Source organism: Centrocercus urophasianus, unplaced genomic scaffold (genome assembly GCF_019232065.1).
Source record: "Centrocercus urophasianus isolate 14NV4802_14NV808 unplaced genomic scaffold, USGS_Curo_1.0 seq_20, whole genome shotgun sequence".
Classification (NCBI taxonomy): domain Eukaryota; kingdom Metazoa; phylum Chordata; class Aves; order Galliformes; family Phasianidae; genus Centrocercus; species Centrocercus urophasianus.
In genome coordinates, this window is record NW_024884756.1 from 1394116 (window position 1) to 1406070 (window position 11955).

At 41.9% G+C, this 11955-nt stretch overlaps 2 protein-coding genes across 6 annotated transcripts in view; one reads left to right on the forward strand and one right to left on the reverse strand.

Moving 5' to 3' along the window:
- USP40 (ubiquitin specific peptidase 40) overlaps positions 1-7458 on the reverse strand; it is a 31760-nt gene extending 24302 nt beyond the window's left edge. For 2 of the 5 annotated variants that reach the window (XM_042822606.1, XM_042822603.1), the window contains exons 1-6: positions 7216-7452; positions 3749-4078; positions 3197-3264; positions 1799-1912; positions 1094-1258; positions 540-686 (exon numbers count right to left, since the gene is read on the reverse strand). In XM_042822606.1, the coding sequence (XP_042678540.1) occupies positions 540-686; positions 1094-1258; positions 1799-1912; positions 3197-3264; positions 3749-3947 (693 nt within the window). In that variant the 5' untranslated portion in view covers positions 3948-4078; positions 7216-7452. Of the gene's footprint in view, positions 1-539; positions 687-1093; positions 1259-1798; positions 1913-3196; positions 3265-3748; positions 4079-4382; positions 4483-7215 lie in introns of those variants that run through there. The other 3 variants (XM_042822604.1, XM_042822605.1, XM_042822607.1) reach the window with 3 other exon arrangements.
- The window catches only part of LOC122162338 (UDP-glucuronosyltransferase 1A1-like), a 120887-nt gene continuing 115073 nt past the window's right edge, over positions 6142-11955 (forward strand). Inside the window, exons 1-2 of the mRNA XM_042822611.1 lie at positions 6142-6236; positions 9037-9901. Coding sequence (XP_042678545.1) covers positions 9041-9901 — 861 coding nt within the window. The 5' untranslated portion in view covers positions 6142-6236; positions 9037-9040. The remainder of the gene's footprint in view (positions 6237-9036; positions 9902-11955) is intronic.

Sequence of the window (11955 nt, forward strand, 5' to 3'; positions counted from 1 at the left end):
GCCATTGCCATAGATGCTGGAAAACCTGAGTAATTACTTCTATGTTACCCACTGCAGCAGACTTTTTCAGTCTGTTAACACATCACTGCAAGCTGTTCAACATCAGAGAAACAATGCAATACCTAAATCAAGAGACCCCATTTCCCTGCCAAAAGCAGGGAATTATTTATTATGTTTCTCTGCCACAGGTGCTCTTCAGGTAAGAATTTCCAGATAGTTTATCTCCTTCTTTTCTTTGGGCTCTAGCTTGTCTTTCAGCCTATGCTCTGAAATGCCCACAGCCAGGTGCAGTAGAAGCATGTGAATGCAGCAGTATTCTCATAACTACATGCTGTCCCACTCATCATTACTTAAAGATTGCAACAACATTCAAGTCAGGAAATGGATCACACAAGCTGCTGAGATTTAAAAAGCAAGTCCAATTTTGGCATGCTCTTGTAAAATTTTTTTTATTTTGGGGCCAGAGGGTAGGCACAGCAATGTAAGTGAAGTCTCAAAACATTAGCAAATCAAACACTGACAATGACTTGATGCATTACCTTTGATGCCTCAACCAGTTTATCACAGGCTCCACATCGATACAAGTTTTCATTTTCAAAGTATTCCTCTTCCACATACATGTTCCACAGGGCCTCCTCCAAACCAGCTACACCTTTTACTGCCACTGTTAGGTCTAAAAAATCTTCCTACGCAGAAGTACAACAACAGCAACAAAAAAAGAGATAGTAAGTAGTTTACAAGAGCAGTAAAGCAACGTAAAGATGTTTTACTGTTGTTACCCCACTGTTCAGCTGTCTGATAACTACATCCACAGGCAGAACTTACCAACTCAGATGTAATAATGCTTGCTGATTGTTTGGTTTTTTTTTAAGCTCATGAGTCACATCACGATACACATGGCTTACAAAATTCCAGCTAAGATTTAGCAACGGTCAGTCACGCACAATTTCCACACACCTGCAAGCCTGCAGTGCCCTAACCAATATCTAGATCCACTATAACCACCAGTGATGCTGCAGAAAGATGCCATCTGGTTTCTTTTTGGACCGAGCAAGGAAACAGAAACCTAACACAGAAAATCCTCCAGCATTACCTGTCTCTCACTGATGTTCTTGCATTCCTTACAAACAATCTGGTTGACAACTGTCCCATGGTACAATCGATTAATAAGGTCGTGACCTGAAGTTCCCACAAGGGAAGTCTCCAAAGCACTGAACAGAATCCGATTCAGTTCCTGCACATCATGCTGCCTCATTTCCTGCACAACAAAAAACAAACTTAAAGAAATAAACTTTGTGCCATTTGCTTTGTCTATTGCTTAAAAACAACTTAAACTACGCATGCCAGAAAGCTGTCTCAATGGTTACCCATATATTTGCCACTTCGAGAAAAATGTATTAGTAGTAGTTATTCTTAATTCAGTCATGCTTTCTGAAGTAGTTAAAAGTGCATAAAATATAACACATGAGACATAGTTTCACCTGTGTAGATCTCCACTAAGCTCAAGGATGCGTTACACAGAGAACAGAAACTTAAGTAACTACAGACAAATAGCCAAATTACTGTTGAAAAAGCATTCCTGCAAAAACAATGGTACAGCTACTCAAAATGTATTTAAAGGAACAATTTTCTCTTGCTGCTGACTGGAAACAACTAACACATAGTGCATGTGAAGATACAACAGCACAGCAGAAAAGCTGGCCCAATTAATTGCTATCTCCACAGCTTGAAATATTTTAAGCTAGTTTTTTAAATGCCAGACTTCAGCATCAGTGGTGCCACAGGTGCTGACTTGTACCTCATTGCTGCTCCAACCAAAGCTCTCAGTAAGGTCTGTTGTAGATGCAGCCTGCTGATCTAAGAGCAGGAGCTGGGCAAATAACCGCTGAAGCTGTAATGGAATTATCCGAACCTGGGTATAAAAGAAGCAAAATATATCTTTAAATCAACAATTGAAATAAACTTATGGAATTTAGTCAAAATAAACAGAACAGAACCTCTAACAGACCACGACTAACAATCACTTTCATAACTCGACTCTCATCAGAACATCAGATCCCAAACATACACAACCCCCCTCCATATTCAATACAGTCATGGAACATGAGCTTTGTGATAAAGCAAGACTGCATGGATTTAAATAAAACCACACCAGAGCACAAAAGGACAACTTTCCTACTTTTCATAACCCTGAAATCTAAGAACACAGTTACAACTGCTACTCCTTGTTCAGGAAAAGGACAGACGATGAGGTGAAAGGAGAAGGATCAATGTCAATAATCACTGTCAGCTGCCTACTTTTAATCTTTGATTTACAAAGCAATTCATATTTCCAAGCAATTAACTGTGATATGTCAACCCAAAGGCTAAAGAATGAAACTGAAGCAGTTTAGCAGACCTGCTGAAGTAGTCAATTTTAGTAAGCACTTCTAAAATAAATACGAAATCACAGTCCCATAATGTTTTTAGTATAGGTGGGCTGTTAAACCTGCAGAATCTCGATGCGGTCACCCGGTCTGCACACACTTTGTTTTTATTTTTAGTTTTTGACTGGTGGCAGATCAGTCAGAGCACTGTAGTTTTAGTTACAGCGGAGAAAAACAAAAAGGCTCTGAACAAACTTTGGGATCACTTCTGCTTCCACTGAAGAACCTTTGCTACCAAACCCAGTGGAAACAGGCTCAACACCTTACTCTTGAAGGAAAAGCTTATAGTATTTAAGGGAGAGTATGAACAGGAAGGGAAACGGCTGTTTATGAGGATGGACATCGTGATAGGACAAGGGGGAATGGTTTTAAACTGAGACAGGGAGGTTTAGGTTGGATATGAGGAGGAAGTTTTTCATGCAGAGGGTGGTGAGGCACTGGAACAGGTTGCCCAAGGAGGCTGTGGATGCCCCATCCCTGCAGGCATTCAAGGCCAGGCTGGATGTGGCTCTGGGCAGCCTGGGCTGCTGGTTGGTGACCTGCACACAGCAGGGGGTTGGAATTGGATGAGCATTGTGCTCCTTTGCAACCCAGGCCATTCTATGATCCTGTGTGATCCATTCTGTGATTTTGCATCTGTGTGCAAAAAGGATTTCAACCAACCAGCCTTTTGGTATCAAAGCTCAGCTTTCATTCACACATGAAAATATTGTTTCAAACCATACAGAACAACACCGAACAGTGACAAAACAGAAGAAGATTTTAAATACTTTTGCATCTGGTTTGCTGACATCATCCAGAGTCCCAAGCTCTTCAGGTCCTAGAGAGAACAGTGCCTCTGTAATTGTAAAGAAAAATGACTCATTAAGGAAAAAAGGTAATGCTTTTTCTTTGAGGACTTGTTACAATTGTCACTTTTTGTCAAAAAGTCATGCAACATCTCAACATCATTCATCATTAGACACGGTTCAAGCTAAAAAACACATGGAAGCATGGGATGTTCAGATGGCAAAATACTTTTTTCTTCCATGAACTGTAATGGTTGCACTCCAAAATAAATGGCATGCTATGTAGAGCAATAGCCTCACTTGTTTTCACAAGCAGTAGGTGTTTAAGATACAATGTGTACAACATTTCTATTTTGTGTAGAACTGACAATACTAATTTTAGAGACCAAAAGCTGGCTATTCTGTAACAACTCACTTCAATTCAACTGAAATAAACCGTTTATGCTCGCAGCATTTCTTTAATAAACAATCAGAGATGCAAGTCGCTACAAAATATCAATGGAGATTACTTTAAGAAGGTTCTGAACACAGTACCTCTGAATTCTGGTGTGAAAAGCAGAGTCTGCAGAAGGGAATTGAGGTAGCAGGTCCCACCCTGGTTTTTGATACCACTAAGATTGGTGAAATCCCTGGGAGCTGGAGGCTCAGAATCTTTGGGCTTTGATTTCTTCCCTTTTCCATAATGATTGTTTGAAATAAAGGAAAAATCCTCTTCGAATAAGTCCCCAAACATCGTGAAAAAAAAAAACAGTCCTTTAAAAACACAGAATAATCTGTTTACTATGAAAAATGCAGTTGAATCCACCCTTCTCAAGCCCTCAAAGATCCTCTGGCCTTCTCTTCAACTGTAGAATTTGTTTATGCCTTTAAAAAAAAAAAAAAATCTTATTCTGTTATTCTAAAAATGAACATCATATGCATACAGAAACACACATTAGTGTAACAAAAAAGGGCAAATTAGAAGCTTTCATCTCAGCATGCTTTTAACTAGAATCAACTTTGTCAGATTTCACTCTTGCATCAGCACAAATGTGTATGCCAAAATCAACAGATCATTCTAAACATCTATTAATTACTAGTTTTTTAGGTACTTCTTGCAGGAAACGCATGCAAGGTCCCCAGAATTACTGAATATGCCGGCACTGTGTTTCTCAATAAACCCACATACACATAAAATCTGTCTCCAGCTAGTTCAGATAGAAACAGTGCAATGCATGGGCAAAAATACAGCAATACTTTAGCAAAATATCTTCTTTGCTTCCAGATGTTGTGCAACCCAGAAACTCTGTCAAAAAAAAAACACATTTTTGAGGGTTTTTTTCAGTCTTTTTGGTAGCTCTATGACCGTTCCTTGCGTAACAAGATCCCTCACTTCAATCCCTTTTGTTTTGTACTTGCCACTCCCTAGTTTCTCTTACTGTGCTGCAAATGTTTGTTTTAGAAACGAATAACCCATGAATTATACTGAAGCACTGAATAATCATTCCCAATCTACCTTAATCCTACTTGCAATTTTATGGTTCTTTATCACATTAACCCAAAAGTGTGGATGCCCCATCCCTGCAAGCATTCAAGGCCAGGCTGGATGTGGCTCTGGGCAGCCTGGTCTGCTGGTTGGTGCCCCTGCACACAGCAGGGGGTTGGAACTGGATGAGCACTGTGGTTCTTTTCAACACAGGCCATTCTAGGATTCTATGATCCATTCTTACAACTGAGTGAGTCCTCCATCTTCTATTACCCTTATAAAGTTCCAGAGGTGTGCAAACCACGGGTTGCTATAGCTAAATAAGCATTGTTTGGTTCTTGTTCAAGCGCTGAGCATTCATCTTAGAAATGCTTACTTTTGTTGTTGTTGTGGTTTTTTTAAATCACGCCAATCATGCCAGCACTCTGCTGTGCATTCACTTCAAACTCAGACACTACGCACATAGTTTACACACGAATTTACCTACAATCAGCATTATCAGCTACTGCATCCTTCAGCTTCTCAGTAGCTTGAAGATGGGCAAGCTTCACTAACGGTGCTCATTTTTATTGCTATGTATCAGCAGATATCACAAGAAAAAATACTCACTTCAAAATTCACTTTCTTTTTTTTTTTTGACTAATAGATTACTGATGCTGAACCCCAAAAGAGCCCTAGAAAAAAGAGAAACTACATCTTACTCCCTTCTGTGAGGGTTCATCTTCAATTTCCCATCTTTTACTCAACTATTCAATCAAGCAAAAACTTTCTTCTTCTCCTGTGCCAGCTTACTTTCCTAGAGAGCCTTCAGTGGCAAACCTTACTGAATATCTTTTTAAATGCCAAAAGTTCTGAGCTCCCCACTCAACCAGCTGCTAGTTCTTCAAGTATCTAACAAATCTCTTTTTATAAAATCACATAGAATCATAGAATGTCTGTGTTGAAAAGGACCACAATGACCAACTAGTTTCAACCCCCCTGCTATGTGCAGGGTCGCCAACCAGCAGACCAGGCTGCCCAGAGCTACATCCAGCCTGGCCTTGAATGCCTCCAGGGATAGGGCATCCACAACCTCATCATTACATTAAATAATTTTAGTCCTTTTGCCTATTTTTTTATGCAAAAGGCGTTGCTCTGAGAAGCTGACTATGAAGCAGCATGGGAACATTCACTCTTATTCTTTATCACTTTATACAATGCATATGCATGTTAAAACTCCTTCAAAAATGAAATCATGCAGTTGGAATAATGAACACACACACGGGATAAATCTTTTTTCAATGCTTTTTTCTACTCTGAATGCAGCTCTAAAACCTTTATCTCACCTCCCCTGCTGCAAACATGATTGATAAGTTGAGCACCGTTCAAAAGCTCTCAGCCTTCATCTATTTTACAGTGGGTGTGTCAATGTTTACCATTTAACCAGACAAAGATTATGATTCATACTGTTCTCATGTGAACACATACTTTGATCCTAATAGGCTTGCTCACCATAAAAGCACGCACACTTGGGAAGCACTGCTCACTTGAGCACCCCTCACCACTCCAGAGAAGCAGGTAAGTGGGACAATAGCAAACCTTCCTTCACTCCTTGCTTCCGGACCCTCAAAGCATTACTGTATCTTAGTTTCAGCTGGGAAGGAATTGTTTTCTACCAAGTGCCTAGCACTATGCTTTGTTTTGGTTCTAGGAGATAAACAATACTGGTAATACGCTGATGTTTATAGCAGCTGTTAAGCAGCGCTGTAGAGAGCCAAGGCCATCTGCAGCAAAGGGCCCGAGGAGGTTAGAGGGAACAGAATTAGGACAGCTGACTTAAACTGAACAGAGCAATATTCCATATCACACGGCATCAAGCAAAAGGTGTTCTGAAGGAGGAGAGAGCTCATTTCTCTCTCTCTTCCACTGCTCAGGGGCTAGCTGGGCATTTCCCAGGGGGGTGGTGAGCAATTGCTTGTGCACTACTTGTAATATAAATTCGTATGTCGTAATTATAGTCGTAATTATTATCCTTCTCCTTTTCTCTATCTTGGTAAATAATTATCTCAGCCTACGAGTTCTACTTTGGTTGTGTCGCCTTCCCCCCCACCCCCATCCCACTGGGAAGGAGGGAAGCGAGAGCAAGGCTGCGCGGTGTTGAGCCACCTGCTGGCTTAAACCACAACATGCTGCCAGCACTTTCCTTCCCTTAAAAGTCATAAAATACGGATTAGAAAAGTAAAATCACAGCACGGCTTCGGCTGGAAGGGACCTTCCGGCCCATCTAGTTCCAGGCAGGTGGGGCTTGGGGCTGCTTGCCAACAAAAATGGTTGCCCATCCCCCATCCTTCAACGCCTCAGGGCACCCAGAACTTCACCGGGCAGCGCCTCATCACTCAACGAGTCAGTAATTTCCTCCCAATATGCAATCCAGAGCTCCCCTCTTTCAGTTTAAATCCACTCCCCCTTGTCCTGTCCCTACCGGGCCACGTGAAGCCGCTCTCCCTCCTGCCTGTAAGCTCCCTTCGAAGAAACGAGACGCCCCCCCACCACTCACCTCACCTCACCTCACCTCCGCCGCCAGCCTCCCACCTCTTCTCAGCCTCCTCTTCCCCTCACGGGCTGCACCCCCGCCCAACACCCGGCTCCACCCCGCCAGGCAACTGCGGCAGCACTCCACTCTCCGCTCGGCCTTGTCTCGGTTCCGGCCGGGAAAAGGCCGGATCCGCACCGCTCAGAGCAAGCAGACGGCCCAAAGCCGCCGCCTCTCTGTCGCCGCTGCCGCCATTTTTGTTTTGGCGCGGCGCAAAGTGCGCTGAGGGGCCGGCCCTGCCGGGCCTGCTGGGGGATGGAGTCCGCCGTGCCGTGGCAGCTCTGTGCCTATGGCCCTACGTCATGCTGTGCCTTACCAGCACAGCCCCAAGGTCCTCCGTAGAGAATCTCAGAAGGGCTGAGGTTGGAAGGGACCTTAAAGTCCATCCAGTTCCAACCCCTCTGCTCAGGCTGCCCTTGAATGCCTCCAGGGATGGGGCACCACAGCAGCCTGTACCAGTGCATTACTGCCCTCAAAGAAACAATTCCTGCCTGACATTTAACCTAAATTTATCCTCTCTTAATTTAAAGCAATTCCCCCTTGTCCTATCACTCAAAAGGGTGCATTTTCAGATGAAGCACAGTTCCTCCTTCATCATGCCCCAACTATGTCCTTTCCCACTCAAGCCTGAAGTTCCTAACTGTCTCCTTGTGTGGATAAATCAGTTTAAGAAGAAACCAGCTGTTATCCAGCGCTGCCTTGAGCCCAGAAAAGATTAACTCATACATAAACCCTTGCCAGATAATCCAGCAAAATAAGTGAGGCCTTGGAGAACCGGCAGACACATGGAAGCTCTTCTGTAGTACTGATTAACTTCCCTCGTCCTCAGTTTGACTCTGCACCCTTTACCTTCCCTATTAGCACTGTTGTAAGTTTGGATTTTCCGATCGTCATGCTGCAATATAGTCAGTAGTGGAAGCCTAAAAGAGGGCAGGGCATTTCCCTGGTAGAACACAAGCTGCGCTCTGCTCTTTTGCTAAAAATCAGGTCTGATAACTGGGCGCGCATGTGAGTCTTTTTTGTGAGACCTTTACACATATTTGGTATACCATGTTATATCTGATTCTACTTGATATCTATATTGGTGAAGAATTTTCAGCTGCATAACAGAAGTTTCATGGCCGTTTCCTAGACTGTGAAAAAAACTGCATTGCTCCTTGAAAGTAAGATGGTGGACTTCAAATACACAGATCTCTGCTGCAGATGTCAGACTACTCTCTAAATGTCTCATCTTAGTGCTACATTGTAGGCTGCAGGGGTATTCCCTATCTGGTAGCCCAGAAGACTTTGTCAATCTCACTTTAGTCAGTAACACAACATCCTTCTGTTCTGTTTTCAGAGAAATTCTCTGAACATCTGTGTATCCAATCATAATCTAATGTGTTGAGGCTCTTTTCATTTGTTATTGTACTGTGTGAATTCTTTTCACCAAACTTGCCTTCGTTTACCCTGACCAGGGCACAACAGTGATCAACAGAAATGTTTTAAGAAAACTAATTGGGATGTAAAGGAGCTAGTTCTTCACTGAGCACTGCAGAACTCCAGTGAGTCAACACAGTGAAGGGTCACTGTATTTGGCAGTACAAGTAACTAAAAAAAAAAAAAAAAAAGGCAACAACAGCACTCACCCACAAATCAGCACAGATCTCAGGAGTAAAACATTAACTAGAATATAAACAAAAAACAGCACAGCTTAGCAAATACATCCAATCACAACCTGTGAAAGCATATTCAAGCTAGAGCCTGCAGTAGGAGACAGTTTCACAGTCAGTGCTCTGTCCACAGGACAATGACGCTGCGGCTTTGCTATCCACTTGCTGCCGGGATTTTTATCCTCCTCATTCCTGGCCTTTCTGAAGGAGGGAAACTCCTGGTGGTGCCCATGATTGGAAGCCACTGGCTAAGCCTGAGGGAAGTAGCTCATGAGCTTGCTAAGAGAGGACATGAAGTGGTGGTGGTTAAACCAGAAGCAAGCTGGAATACGGATGACAAACAGGGACACGCATATACTGTGAAAACATACCCAGTGTCCACCAAGTTTGAAGATCTGGATAATACCTTTAAAGTGTATCTTGAAGCTCACCTCAAGAGTATGCCTTTCCCAAAATATGCTTTAGTACTCTTCAATTTTTTCAAACGACTTATTGAAGCCTTTTATGGTCAGTGCAAGGAACTGTTCAACAGCACAGAAACTCTGCAGTACTTGAATCAAAGCAACTTCGACGCAGTCCTCACAGATCCCTTTTTTATGTGTGGAGCAACAGTTGCTAATTACCTTTCGCTTCCATTTGTGTTCTTCATGAGAGGATTACCTTGCAATCTACACTTTGATGCAGCACAGTGCTCAAGCCCTCTGTCGTATGTCCCCAGAACACTTTCCTTCAATTCAGACCACATGACATTTTTCCAGAGAGTAGAGAATACACTGATTTCTTTCTTGGAGCGCTTTTACTGTAATGTCCTCTATCAAGATGCAATACAGTTTTCCTCTAAAATTCTTCAAAGAGACGTAACCCTGCTGGACCTCCTGAACTCTGCTTCTATTTCAATAATGAGATTTGACTTTGTGTTTGAGTATCCCAGACCAGTGATGCCCAATATGGTCTTTGTTGGAGGTATAAACTGTGCTGAGAAAAAACCACTGCCTAAGGTATGTTCATTTTCTCAAATTACACATTTCCCAAAGCAATGCAATTTCATGGCTTAGGGATGGTTAGCGTACTTGATATTATTTTTCTTTCCAAAATATTTTAACAGATCTGATTCTTGGCCTACTGTTATTCCGTGGTCTGAAATGCTGGCAGGTGGCTGTTACTTGAATTACTATTTTCAGAGAAATCCAATGTTTGACTTCATTTTCTGTATACTGTTGTCAGTGAATACATACTATTCTGTCAGATGCAGGCATAGTTTCATCTTCATGCAGTGTAACTAGTATTTCCTTCATCTGAATGATAAAATGCATTTCATTAATTTGAAAAATTATTTTTTAATTAATTTGCATTGTTTCTATTTTCATAACATGATGTTTCCTAACTGGCTAATCATTTTTCATTTGTGTTTTTTGACATTGGCTTTTATCAGAATTGTTCTGCAGGAGTTTTATAGACAGCCTATCTAGTTAAAACAATTAGTAGCATCAGACATTTCTTACTAGTCATGGAGGAGGACACACATTGCTTTCCTCTGATATTTCCTTCTCACTTCTGAAATGTGCTGACATGGTATTATTACATATTTGTACCACAGTTTCTTTGAGTTAAATTTCTTTTCTTTCTGCACTTATACTCGCTCATGGGTTTATTCAGTTTCCAGTGAATTTCAGCAAGGCAAATACAGAATAAGCTGAATGCAGACATTTCCTTGTGTTTGGCTGAAGAGAGTGATAATTTACTGATTTAGATTTTGGATGTACTTGCAGATGTTCTTGCTGATTGCATGACAGAAGTGTTTTCTATCCTTTTACATGTCTTTATATCCTGAAGCTGATGGTCAGACTAGGTGATCTTGGAGGTCTTTTCCAGTAATGGTATACCATGTGATACTATGAAGGTCTCAGGTCTGCCAATAGTTTGTAGATGGCTGTTTTCCAAAGGAGTATAACTATTCTTCCTGTATTTTATACCCGGTGCCTCCTATCATCATAATGACTTTCGTCACTGTGTGGAAATCATGTTTTCTGCACTTTTAAAAACCTTCTGTATTCCTTCTCCCTTCTCTCTGGTTATATTTTGTATGGAAAATGTTAGCATTTGTCCTATTTTGCCTGGAACAGCACCCTGCAGCAAAGCAAACATGCATCAGAGTGTAAACATGCAAATAAGTGGTGTGTATCCATACACAGATGTAAGCTCTGTGTCGATCACTACTGTTCAGAAATACAATCCTGTGATAAGAACAGATAGTTCTCTGAAACACAGTACCCTGTGAGTACCCATAGATAAGAGAATGGAAGGCTGGGATGACCCAGTTACAGGAGAAATTTGTGTAGCAAAACACCTAAAAGGATATGTAATACAAAGTCACAAGGTTTAGTTCCCTTGGGTCTAGCTCCCTGAGTCACTCTAACTGGAGTCTGGGAGGCTATTCTGTATATGGATTGTTATTGCTTTCTTACAGCCATTGCCTGGTGTCCATTGGATAACCAGGTTTGTTTTGGCATCTACCAACTTGCTGTAATCCTTATGCGTGACATTTCAGCAGCAAAAAAAACACCAGATTCAATTGCAGAATGATTCCTTCTGACTTAACGTAGAAACCTATGGTATCAAATGTATTAGGATCCTAGAATGTCCCAAATGGGAAGGAACCCTTAAGGATCATTGAGTCCATCTCCTGGCTCCACAGAAACCTTTCAAAACCCAACTCTTATGGCTGAGAGCAGTGTCCCAACACTCCCTGAGCTCTAGCAGCTCGGGGCTGTGTCCACAGCCCTGGAGACTTATTGAGCACCATGGGGAGCTTCAGGCTACCATGAGGTTTCCCCTCATTTCCCCTTCTCAGAGCTTTAAAAGGAGGTCTCAGCTCTTCCTTATAAGTCTTGCCCTGATGTCCAATCACTCAGGACTTGGAGCAACTTTTTTTGCTTCTTGTTAAGCTTAAAGAATAAGAGTGCTAGCGGTTGGCTATATGACTTTGTGTTTGAGTATCCCAGACTGGCGATGCCCAATATGGTCTTCATTGGAGGTATAAACTGTGCTGAAA